The 13,117-nt window shown below is 47.8% G+C and overlaps 1 protein-coding gene across 2 annotated transcripts in view; it reads left to right on the top strand.

The window, feature by feature from the left end:
• Positions 1-9,131, top strand: part of Zdhhc8 (zinc finger DHHC-type containing 8) — a 35,050-nt gene extending 25,919 nt beyond the window's left edge. For both annotated transcript variants that reach the window (XM_050166979.3, XM_050166974.3), the window contains one exon: positions 6,304-9,131. In XM_050166979.3, the coding sequence (XP_050022936.1) occupies positions 6,304-7,131 (828 nt within the window). In that variant the 3' untranslated portion in view covers positions 7,132-9,131. The remainder of the gene's footprint in view (positions 1-6,303) is intronic.
• Positions 9,132-13,117: the final 3,986 nt, after the last annotated feature.

Genomic DNA, 13,117 nt, shown 5'->3' with positions numbered 1-13,117 from the left:
TCTTTACTTACTAACACAGAATGTGAGACAAAAGAAGCAGGGAATGCCACTCTTGCAACACTCCTTTTTTTTGTCTTTGTTTTATGTGAGCTTCAGCTACAGCCTGCTGACATTTTCTTCTCTTTCCCTCTCTCTCTCTTCTCTTTAAGATATATAATGTCACTCCTGTCTGATCGGACACTTTTTCCCAGGTCAGAACTCACTGTAGATGCCATTGCTTATCTTTCTGTTAGTCTTTCTTATTAACAGTGTATGGCATTTCACTTAGCACATACTTCTTTTTTTTTTTTTTAATGCATTGCTGCTGGCGATGTTAGTTTGAAGCTTTATTTTATTTTTTATTTTTTGCCTGGCTTCTAACCTGACGCGTAGGCTGTGATTTTTGTGCCATGCTTGGATGTGCTTGGCTTTTGTCCTTGTCATGCTACAAGGTTGCAACTAACATTGAAGATATTCCTTTGTTTATGTTACCCTTTACACATTGTGTGTATGTTAAGCTAAATCCACATGATGTGTAGTTTCAACATGTTTTTGTCATAGTGTTGCCTGCAGTCAGTGCGTTTGTTTCAGCTACTCAATGACCATGCTGCAACCCTCCTCCAAAATGGGTTTTACAAGGTCACCCCGTTAATGCAGGCAACTTGTGGGATGCAGTTCAGCCACAGTGAAAGCATGGCTATCAGGCAATGGGAAATGGATTCATTGATGCCAGGCAACACCACATTCTAAATGCATCGAAAATGTTTTCCATGTGCTTGCTGCTCTAGGTTTCTTCAGACATCAAATTTGGTACTACTACTGCTGGTTGTGGGGCTGTCAGTGGTGGTTATGGTTGCATTATGTACAACACGTATGACAACTTTGATAAGAAGTATTGAAGTACCTTATTATGGGGTCAAGCATCTTGCAGTGGGAAAAGGAAAGGCTGGCACTTGTTAAACATGTGCAGTTATTGCAAGTTTTAAGTTATTTGCATATCCATCCTTTAAAATGGCTGGTCATTATTAAAATTTCTGCAGATGCTGTTCACATTAGTTGCCGATTCATGCATTTGCTTATTGCACTACAAATATTGCCTTTGCAATTCTTGATTACAGAGCATACAAATGTGTGATGTGCTGGCAGCCATGCCTGTGTGAGCCACTAGATCTAATCAGAGGCTTCCAAACTTCTTTGCTGCAGTTAAGGACAGCTATAGTAATTTAGTTCAAATTGTGTTTTGGATATTCAAGTTTTAACAGCTTGCTATCAATGAAGCCAGGATGGCTTAAATTGATTTTCATGCAAAGTTTCTTGGCAGTGACATAGCAGTCAGTAGTGTAGTAAACTGAAACTGTAAGTAGCATATAGAATCATGCTTTGTTATTTTACGCTCTTAGCACTTTAGGTTGCCACAGGAGACTGCATGGTGTGAAAGGTATGCATGAAGCTTGTATTACTGCCAAGAATGAGCAAAGATTCATGCATAAGAGTTGGATAATGTATTCTTCTGTCTCTGCTCAGCTCTTTAGGCCACCTCCTTCTCATCAGCATGCCCAAAAGCAGTTATGTCTTATTTCAAGCGACTGGGAGTAACTTATTTCAGCAATGACTTTGTAGTTACTGTGGAGACAATTTCAATGGAAATTCTTGTCTTGAGAGGAAAGGGAAAGAGGTAGCTAGGTGCAGCTTCAACTGAATGTGAAGGATAAAGTAAGTTTTAACAACACATAGAGGCAGCGTACATCGCCATCACCTGCGCGAAATGAGCCAGTGCATTTTCATGAGCCACACATGCACTTTTTGTTGGGAACTTCTCTCAACACTTCACTTCGATAAGTTTTCGTAACTTTATTGGAAAATGAAGGTATTTCCCCGTAAAATTTTGCCCTTGCAGGCATACTTCGGGGGAGTACACTTCAATTCTGGAATGTGCTTCTCATGACCTTCCCTCATGACAGCACTGCTTTCTTAGCGCAACCAAATTCACATGCTGCCACTGGTTCTCTCATAATTTCTAATGTAGGTAACAGCGTTGCACCCAACACCTAATTGTAGCACTGGGGCGGCTGATGAAGTCTTTGAGAATGTGTGGCCGCAGCATTTTGTATGTTGCTGGCTTCCACAAGTCTTTTGCACAAGCATCAATAGACCTCTGGAACCCTAGTGGTTGGCAGTGTTCATAATGTTCAGGCAGTTGTGCGGTGTGTTGTGTACTGACCGCCGGCTGGCACAGGCTAATTGCTATTGTTTTGACAGCCACCCACTGCACCAGAGCTTCCGCATGCACTGCAACTTCTGGTCTCGCTGAGAGACAGTTTGCCACTCGTAGGTTGGCATACTCATTTCGCACTCATCTCACAGGCGCGAGATACAAGCGTTAGTGAGTGACAAAAGATGTGAGGGGACATGTGTATGAATGAGAGTGTGTGCCAGTTAATGAGATTACGTACAAAAGTAATTGACTGATTTTGAGGGGGCACTAATATGAACATGGCTAGACTGTTGGTGAGTGGGCGTGGGTTTGCATGTGTGTGTGTGTGTGAGTGCCGGTAGGTGGGAGCGTACACGAGTTTGAGCATGAGTGGGTGCAGGTAAGGGTGAATGTAAGTGACTGTGAACGTGCGCGAGTGTTAGTGAGTGAGTGCCGATAAGTATGAGGGCACATGAGTGTGAGTGAGCATGTAGCCTGTGAAAATATTGGAGGATGGGTATGACTGAGTATCCGCTTATTCTGCTGAGCTGTGTTGCCACTGTATTCACGTTCCAGGGTCACTTAGTACACTCTCAAGAGCTTAATTTGAACCTCTTGTGCATCTTTTTCTTTCAAGCACAGATAACAATTCACTGCCTCTCTAGCTAAAAAGCGCGTATGTCCCATAACTCCCATATTGAATAATCCTGCATGACATATGCGAAATTTACAAGATTTTACGTAGATTCCCATATGTTTCATATGTGATTATTGCATGTAGTGGTTATGAGGCACATGGGTATTTTTTATAGGGCTGCAATTCAACTCTGACCACACACACTGTTAACATTTCAGTTTAGGGAAGCTTTGTGGCTTTTGTATGCCTGTAGTGCACTGAAGCCATAGAGATGCCTGTTTAAGTTAATGCCTGTTATTTGTCCTTATTCCAACCCTCTGCCACCAAAACAGACTTCTTGTGTGCCCCTTATAAAGGCTAACTGTACAGCTTTAGCTGAAGAGCTAGAATCTTGGAAGTTTGAGGTGGAGATCTTGGTGCCTAAGTTATCTGGCCTTGCTTGCACTGATACATTTCTAGTGGTTTCTTGTAGCATGCATTGTATTGCATACTTAGAAATGTGAGCATTGCTAAAAAATTGCTGCTGCAGATCTGCATATTAGCAACATTAATTGTTCATGAAAAAATAAACACTTGTTTATGTGCATGGCTGGTGGCTGCATGGCCAATGATGCATTCTGTCGAAGGTTACCACTAGATGATCCTTTTTTTTTTTTTGCTTTCTTAGGTCAATACTTCTGATTTTGACCTTCATAATTTCTTGAGCCTGGTGTTAGTGTTGTTTAGTGCAAGGTGGGGGTGTATTGATCAATGATCTCTGTGTCCTTGTTGCAGTCATCGTGTGAAAGATTGCATCTACAGGCAGGCGTGAGTTATGGTTAATGTAGCCATATTCCCTAGACACTAAGGTGGGACAGGAGGGGTGCGGGATCTGAGGTAGAAGTGAGATTGAATATATTTTTGAAGTTTTGCTTATGTGAAGGGAAAATATTTTGCTAGCTATTAAGTAAGCTTACACTTGCGTTTTTTCATGATTTCATGTGCTTCAAGCACTACATGCATGATAAGCAAAATGGCATGAAGGCGGCATGGTCAGTGTGCTTTGGCTTGGCTACGGATCATTAGCCGACGGATTGAGGATTGCATGGTAGTTGGATCAAGAAAACATACAAGCCGTTAGTGGTCATGTGTTGTAGGAGGCTTGCGATCTTCCAACAGTTCACAAAATGTACCATTCACTTACCCTCACATGATTGATCAGAATCGCACTCTCATCAGCAAAAACGCCATTCTGACCAATCATGCGAGGGCGAGTGCATAGTTTCACTTTCCAAACAGTTATAAGATTGCAGGTGCCGCTGCCTCACTTCCGGCAGTGACACCACATACGAGATAGTGACTAGCCGATTCAGCACCACAGGGCAGACATTTCGGGATAACTCGGTGTCCGGAGAGGCCAAAGTGGGACACAACACCATACCACACGTAAACCGTGGGACAGTGCGACCACTGCACTAAAAGCAGGACTTGCACTGCCTAAATCGGTATATCTTGTCACTTTAGTTATGGTTTGATTCTGCCTACTCAATGCTGTTGTAACTGAGAGTAAAATGATCTTAAAATGCAAATAAAGGAGCTAACGAAGGAATGGCCAATAGATGTAGCAAAGTGGAGGGAAGTAAGAATCAAGAACAGCAACCCTGATAGGAATGATACACGGATGGTCGACAAAACAAACAGACTTAGTGGTTCTTCTGGGGATGGTGTTCTTTTCATTCCCGTGTAGGGGAATTGGTAGTGTCAGGACATTGCCGGGCCTGTTAGTCTCGTAAACAGCAAAGCTGCTGTTTTGTGCAGGGCATGTGCAGTACAATGCACTCTTAAGAGGAAGCTTTAGCTCTGGGCCAACTCTGATGCCACCTATTCAAATACATGTAAATTGCAGAAATGCTTTTATGAGGCAATTTCTTCACTTATTTAGATGAAATTTGTTATACTTTAGATAAAAACTTAGTGTAGTGACTGTCAAAAGCAGAATTTCGATCTAGGCCCTAAATTTAATTTTTTACGTTGTGTGTTTTAAATATATAGAAGCACAAAGTTTACAAATCTGTAGCTCTACACCAAAAACAGCTATCACAGTTCTGTAAACCGCGCCAGTTGGAGCATCAAAAGTGGTCAACATTTACCTACATTATGTATTGCTGTTGCTTTCAAGCACGCCACCAACATGCAAGACTGACAAACATAACTAATTCATGTAAGATATAAATTATCGTGACAGATTTGTCGACTTTAAATGTACTATTAGGTGGGGTTTACAGAATTGTGATATCGTTTTAGATCGCAGCTTTTATGCACCCGTACCTGCGTTGAGCATCGGCGTCCTTCGGCGTAACCGAGCGAACGAGCATAGCGAAGGATGAAAGAGCGAACGCGAAGCGCAGCGGGGATGAAAGACTGTGATAGCGAAGAGAGCGCGCGGAGGACAACGAAGGAGAGTATAGTGAAAGGGTGAGGAGGAAGGCGAAGTGCCTCACCAGACTCGATGGCGGCGACCAGGCATGCAGCAACCGCATCAACCCGCCATGGTTGCTCAGTGGCTAAGGTGTTGGACTGCTGAGCACGAGGTCACGAGATCAAATCCCGGCCACGGCGGCCGCATTTCGATGGGGGCGAAATGCGAAAACACCCGTGTACTTAGATTTAGGTGCACGTTAAAGACCCCCAGGTGGTCGAAATTTCCGGAGTCCTACACTACGGCGTGCCTCATAATCGGAAAGTGGTTTTGGCGCGTAAAACCCCATAATTTTTTTAACCGCATCAACTGATACCATATATGGAAACAAAGCGCTGCCTTGGGCTTCGGTCCCACTGCGCATGCGCTACTTCGCCGGCACCGCTGCTGCTAGAGAATGCGTTCTGCGCGATCCACGCGTTCCCGTGTTCACGCCTTCTCTCTGAACAATGAGCAACGCAACCGGTGGAAATGCTTCGTCTGCCGCTGCTGCTAAGCGAGCTGCCCGAGCAGAGGCTTAGCGCCGCCGCTGAGAAGACCCTGTCGTTCAGAATAAAATTATTTGCCACAATATATCGCGGATTCAAAACACCTAAACAGCGGCGCTCAAGATTCGCATTATGGAGTGTGGTGTAAAATTGTTTAATTTTAATTGCTTTTATTAAAATGTAATTCGCTTCCAGCAGTCACTAGATTTTAATTTTTTTTCTTTTAAATGCAACAAGCCTCATCAAATTTGGTGCAGTCGTTGCTGAGAAAAACGATTTCTCCGTTCCCATGTATTTAGATAAGAGCCCTCAAGCTAAGGCTTCCTCTTAAAGGGAACACGAGTTAGTATTCCGAGATTTATCGCTGCCTGAGGTACAGCATGAACACCTGCGTACTGTTCTTGTTTGTTTGATTGATTAGATCTCTCTCTCTCTCTCTCTCTCTGCCTAAGACTCAATTTCATCCATTTACTTTCCCAATAAAGTTGATGCGGTGCAATTAGGGTGATCCGTAATGTACTTTCTTTCTGGTGCTTTGTGGCTGCAGATGTCGCAGGGCTTGGTGGAGCCGTCCGACATCGATGCGTTCGAGGCGACGCAGTCACGGGACTGCGAACCCTCGCCACCGCAGCCGCCGCACCACGGCTCCAAGACCAACTTCTTCAGCCCGACAGGCAGCGGCTTCCTGCCGGGTGACGCCGCGGCACGGCAGCACCCGGTGCCCCCCAGTAGCCTGGGCGGCGCTCCTTCCAACAGCATCCCGCTGCAGCCCCTGCGCTGGCCGCAGAGCCCGTGCCGCACGCCGCCCCGCAGCCTGACCAGTCCGACGGTCGGCTCGCCGCTACGCCGTCCGCCGCTGCCGTCGCCCGGAGCGGCACCGCGCCGGCTGGTCGGCGGCGGCGCGAGCCCGTCGGGCCGGCGCTTCGCCTCCGAGAGCGAACTCGACCAGGCGAACGGCAACTACCCGCCGTGCGCGCCGACGGCGCCGTCGGATCTCTCCGCGAATCGGACACTGCTGGGATGGGAGGCGAGGCAACCGCCACCCCGGCCCGGATCGCGCGGCGACGTCAGGGCGACGCCGACTCCCGGAGGCAGTAGTGTGTCGGCGCGGCGGTTGAGCGGCGGCGGCGGGGTTCCCGGCGGGGGGACCCCGCCTCAGGGGGCAGGCAGCAAGGGCTCGGTGCTCGAAGGAACCCACTACCCGGGGCGGGCCGCACCGCGGCGGCCCATGTCGTTCGTGAAGGCGTTGGAGATGACGGACTCTCTGGAGAAGGGCTCGTCGGGGGCGCGGCCGCAGCGCAACGCTGACGGCACGGTGCCCGCGTCGGGCGAGCGTCGCTCGGTGTACGACATGAACTATGAGATTTCGGTCTAGCCGGCTGGGTGTTAGTCTCGCGTTGCCTGCCGTAGTCGTGTGCGCAGGCGGAGTGTTTGTAAGAGCTTGCGGCTCTCTCGAGGCCTTCGCCGCCATCAGGGTACCGCAGATAGGGTGGAAGAACCAAAGTCCTTTGGTGTGCTGGCTACTGTGCTGAATGTTCGTTTTCGGGGCACCTGCTGTGTTCTGTTTGTTCTCGACCTGTGTGGCATGTTCGCAAAGCACTCTCCTGCCATCGACAGGATTGTTAGTGTAAACTCTGAAGCACGTTGCCAAGCACCCAAGGATGGCATTTCCAGTGTCGGAAGGCGGGCGGCATTGAAACAAGGGCATAGAATGAACTGCCAGGGCCCGGCCCCCCTCACAAGCAAAGTTTGTGCGAGGGGCATTGGGACCCACTGTGATGCTGGTCAGCTCTGGTGCCCTCTGCTGCATGGAAACACGGGGCTGTTATGTACATTAAGTGCAGCTGTGGATACACTCTTGTTTTGTTGGTTGGTATAGTCTGTGTTTGTTGTTCTATGTGTTTGCCAAGGCACATCTGCGGAGAGAGTCAGCATTTGTGTGCCATGTCCCCTGCGTTCTCATTGCCGTTGTAGCACTGGCCCACACTACCCTACTCTTTGTCTTGTGTAACTTCAAAAATGAATTCCTCCTTTGCTGTAATATTTTTGCCAATTAGGATTGTTATTTATTAATATAGAGACTTCCTGTGTCTCTAACGCTGAGCAGCAGAACAAGCCACCTCTGACCTTAGCCTTCTTTTTTTTTCCCCGTGGGTTTGAAGCATACAGCTAGGCTAAGTTAGTGTACAGTTGACATGTCTTGAAAGGAACAAGCTGGTTTACTTGTTGGACGGACAGTTTTTGCTATGCTTGTGTGGGTCACTTTTGAATGCTCACTCACTTCTCTACGGCTGTATTTAAAAGTTCGACTTTGTACATAGGTGTGAAATATGTCACGGGTCTGCGGAGACCTTCCTGATGCACCAACAACCTGAAGAGCAGTGTTCTGGCTCAACCCTGCCATTTTTCCCATTCATTTTGTTTTTCTGTCTCTCTCTCTCCATTCTTTATACTTGATTAGATAAGTAGTGTGACAAAAAGAGGCTTAGGTGTACTTTGCCGGCCTGTGGTCTAGTATTATTGTTCATTTGTCAAAGTGCCAATTCGAAGAGCTGTAGGAAATCTGTTGGTTGCACTGCAAGTGTACGAGGATAATGTTGAGCATAAGTAGTCTGGGCCCAAGTAACATTCATTCTGTCTGTCTTTCCAGTTTTCTTTTACACACTGTTGGTGTGTCTTCTTTTCCTGTACATTTGTGATTATTGTGCAGTTTATTTTAACAGCTAGCCCGTCTTTCTGATGTTCTTTCTTTTGTTTGCTGCACGAGGCAGTTGTGTAGGCATGAGAGAAATGTATGCATCATCATCACACAATGAGTTTTGTTGCAATTGAAACGCTCATACTTAACCTATATTTACATACCAGCAGAGAGAGAGAGAGAGAGAGAAAGGGCCCTTGCTGGCAGGGTTCTTTTTGTTTTGTTTTGTTTTCCCTCATTTTTTTTTATATAATGTGTGTTTGTGCATGCTGACTGACCGTCTGCTGCTGACGTTTTAAAGTTGAAGATATAGCGTAATTTTTATCTTGTTTGTTGAATAAATGGGTTCAGTTGGCTGATGCAAAACTTTTGTGAGCATACGTTTTGCAGAGGTAAGAATCTGACCTGTGGTGGCTCAAGTGATTATTAGGGCTAGTTTCAACCTGGACAGCAGGGATGCGGGTGGCGTCCATGGCCCATGTACATAGGCAGATCCAAGCAGAGCATTTGTCAAAGATTCACACCTTGTTTTTAGCTTGTGCACATTTAACAACTGTATTTTCAGTCAGATGCTTTGAAGAAAAGACAGAAAAAAGTTATAGTATTATGGACTGGATTTGTGATTTAAATGCTGCAGTGCAATTAAAGATGGCTTTGAAATAAAGCTTGCAAGCAAAGCTTTTCTTTTTCTTCTCTTTTTGCATTTGTGCATTTGTGGATTAAGCACAGGCAAACACAGTACCATTCAAGCATTGCACAGATGACCATGGCCAAGCAGATAAAGTTTTTGAGCACTTAAATTAGTAAACGGTTTCTGCACCTCATCACTTTGTTCAGAGGCAGTGCTGTTTTTGTTATTTTTGGTGCCTTTGTTTCATAGACTAAATCTGGCAAAATGTTATCCCTGCACACTTTGTGTGGGCAGTGTTCTTGAGCGATTTCATGGTAGTGCTCCTGGCTAATCAGAAGATAACACCAATGTTTCATGTGCAGAGTTGTATGCTTTTTAATTCGGTGGTCTTCCTAGTTCTCTGAAATCCTGAGCTGCAGGCAATTTTATTGGTGCCCGCTTCCTGTTGCCTGGTCCCTGGAGAGCAGGACAACAGTGCCAATATATGGTCCCCTTCCCCCTTTCAATAATGTTTATCACCACCTACAGGAGCCATGTACTAGGAGCAGCTGCACTTTGTGTGCCTTCTGGTGGCAATGTACAACCAGTTCGAGCCTAGTTTAGTGTTCTTTATAGTGATATGCCATTTTACCATAGAGAAACACACTGTGTCCGTACCTTTGTTTCTCTATGATTTTAAGAATGTGTTCGGCTAAGTCTTCGTCTTGTTAGCGGAAATGACGGAAAGGGTGGCCTCGACGAAGGCGCCCTCTGGCTTTCAATTTAAAGAATCTCATTCTGGAACCTAAAATGCGCTGCACTGAGTGGGAATTATTTCTAGCAATGCTTACTTAACATTGTAAGTGTTTCTACACCGTAGTGTTGTTAGCAAAGCGTGCACTTTCCTCGGTGTTAACCAGAAACGTTGCCTCGGCACGCGCGTCAGCATGTTTCCTATCCACAACATGGCGGCTTGCATCCAGCGCTGCCGCGGCAGCAAGAAGCGACGGCCCTCAACATCTCTCTCCGGGCGGTGAGACCAATTAACGCACGTAAGCAGGCGCCAGTCGACGCGAAACGTGCCCGCAAGCCGAAAGGGTGCCGACATGTCGACGAGGGTGCGCGAAGTTCGCGTGGTCTGCGCAGACGACGAATCTGTGCAGCCATCCATGCCGGCTCGGCCAGCGGATCTCGTCGAGGTCGAGGTGCTCCCCGCCGAACCGTGCACGTCCCACCGGCGATCGCTGCCGCGGCTTCCTTCCCGCTTCTGCTTTCCAAAGTCCACCGCGAGCCGATGCTCGGTGACGAACGTCTACTGTCACATGCCCGAGACTCGGAATATCGCGGCGGCCGGAAGCGGCGGTCAAGCCCCGCTGCCGGGGACGCTACTGGAATGGAAGCTGCGGCCGGACGGACGCCTCGAGGTGCGCGTCGGCCCGGCTCTAACCGAGGAGGAGGAGGAAGCCCAGCGAGCTAAGGCTGAGGACGCGACCAAGGAGGCCGACACCGAAGGGAAGAAGGCCGATACCAAAGGGAAGAAGGCCGACACCAAAGGGAAGAAGGCCGACACCAAAGGGAAGAAGACCGACACCAAAGGGAAGAAGGACGGCTCCCCGGCAACCCCGACGCCCGAAGCTGACGGCGCTTCGACCTCGCCGCAGCCCTCGGGAGGAGGTGGACGCAAAGCGAAAGCGGAGTCCGTCAAGCCCGACAGGACTTGGTCGTTCGCGCTCAGACCTCGCGCGCCGGTAAGCTTCGCGGTAACGTTGGGTGCGAAGACTGAGCCTGCCACGCGGCAGGACAGCGCCGTTTCGGTGCGGATCCTCGACGTGCCGGCGGCGGGAACTGTAGGTAGGGTGTCCCCCGGACGTCCATCGCTGCCAGCGTACGTCGTGAGGCGCCGTAGCATCGTGTCGGGCTGCGTCGCTGAGCAGGAGGAATCGCGGCCGTGCGTCGAGTGCGTCGAGGAACTTGCGAGACGCTTGGCCGACTCGGGTTCGTGTCGAATCAACGTGGTCACGCGGTCCGCCTCGATCGGTGCCTCGTTCGGCGCCGTCGCGCACGATTCTGGCAGCCCCGACGGCTCTTGAGCTGTCGCAGCTGGAGGACGTCCGAGTGTGACGCGCAGAAAGGTCGCGTCAGATTCGTCCTAAATTGTGGTGCATTGTATACTCGAGGGGAAAACGGGAGCCTCGGAGGTACTGCGCTATACTTATTCGTGGACGCGCATTGCATTTACAGACAAGAAAAACAATTATAACGGTGTGCTGGCGACACCTTTATGTGTGAAAATTTCTACTCTTCCCGTCGTTTAACGCCGTATTCCAGAACTCTTGCACCCCGCGATTGAGTTGGCGCTGCTTGTGCACAATATGGTTGACGTGCCACGTGTCCCATGTGACTTGCGCCAAAATTTCAAAATATGCGAGTGCCGCGTAGCTGGGACTGAACCAAGGTCTAATGTTTGCCGTCGCTTAGTGAAAGTCTGGCTGTCTTTCTTTCTTTTTGCATTTCACCTAAATACATAATTTGTTATTATTAATTCATCAACTTCACTAAGTATTATACTAAGGGCAAAAGTGCCAATGAGCATATTGTAGGCGTTCCTGAAAAATTCGTGGTCCAGCTTTCTGGTGCTCAATACGTAACTGCGTAACAGTTTTTTCGAAGCCTGGAAAGAAAGCACGCGAAACACAATATCGCGCGGTACTTTTCGCGGGCACTTCTGACCAGCTACGTGGCACTTGTTTGCAAGTGCCACGCGGCCGGGAACACAGAAATCAAGAACACACACACGTGTGTGTGTGTCCACTTTGGACCTTATCTTGTCCTCAAGCAATAATCATAATCGATCTGACGTGCATTTGCTTTCTTTAACGCTGCGCATGCGGTTCTTTCAGGTCACGAGCGGTATGCGCGTTATCAGCGTGACATAGCATAGTTGACAGCAATGTAGCGAGCGCAGAGTTTGCGAGAAAGGAAAGATGGCGATTGTTTGGGGACAAAATGCTCCCCAAAGGGTACAAACTTTTTTCAGGTCAAGTTGGAGAACGAGAACACATTCTAAAAAAAAAATTACACCCTTTGGGGCTTATCTTGCCCCACAACAATAACCGTAATTTATATTGAGCCCGCTACTTCCAATTCACGAACGGCTTGTGCGTTATCAGCGAGACAGCATTCTCGACAGGAAAGTAGCGAGCGCTGAGTTTTCAAGAAAGGGAACGCAAGCAGGGCAGTTGACGATTATTGTCTCAAACGAGCCTGACAAGATGTTACCTTTTTTTACGAGCGCACTCGTAAACGGGAGTCCAAATAGGGGAAAGCAGTTACTCCTGCAAAAGGGGGTTCCCAGCTATCTCCTTGTACGTAAGTGTATACTACGCACATAAGCGACATTGCTCTCTAAAATAAAGCGCTTTGCGCGGTATTTAGGTTCGGTTCGGCAGCAGACGACAAAAGCGCGAGATTTAATGGGAGAAAGTATGTGGGTGGATGGTGGGATACGGCGACGTATAGTTGAAATAAATTATGGGGATTTACGTGCCAAAACTAATTTCTGATTATGACGCATGCCGTAGTGGAGGACTCCGGAAATTCCGACCATCTGGGGTTCTTTGACGTGCACCTAAATCTAACTACACGGGTGTTTTCGCATTTCGCCCCCATCAAAATGCGGCCGCCGTGGGCTAGATTCGATCCCGAGACCTCATGCTTAGCAGCCCAACACCATAGCCATGATCAACCACGGCGGGTTACGGCGACCTAGTTTTGTAATCGATACCGCTAATCGTCGTGATGGGCACAATTGATTTCTCCAGGAAAACCTGAGATGTTGGAAGCCTTTCAGTGATGATATTGATGTTTCGATGGAGTCTCTATGTGCTGAAAATTTCCGATATCTTATCGCCGTGACGCAAGCGAATACTGGGAGAGTATACGAATTACAGATCCATCCAAAGATGATCGCACTAACGAATCAGTCATGTCATTTAAGTATAGCTCACTGTGACACGGTACGGATAAGCAAAACGAGAACAAGGTAAAAGCGGG

The sequence above is a fragment of the Dermacentor andersoni genome, chromosome 3 (genome assembly GCF_023375885.2).
Source record: "Dermacentor andersoni chromosome 3, qqDerAnde1_hic_scaffold, whole genome shotgun sequence".
Taxonomy (NCBI): Eukaryota; Metazoa; Arthropoda; class Arachnida; order Ixodida; family Ixodidae; genus Dermacentor; species Dermacentor andersoni.
This window is presented reverse-complemented; position numbering and strand designations above follow the sequence as displayed.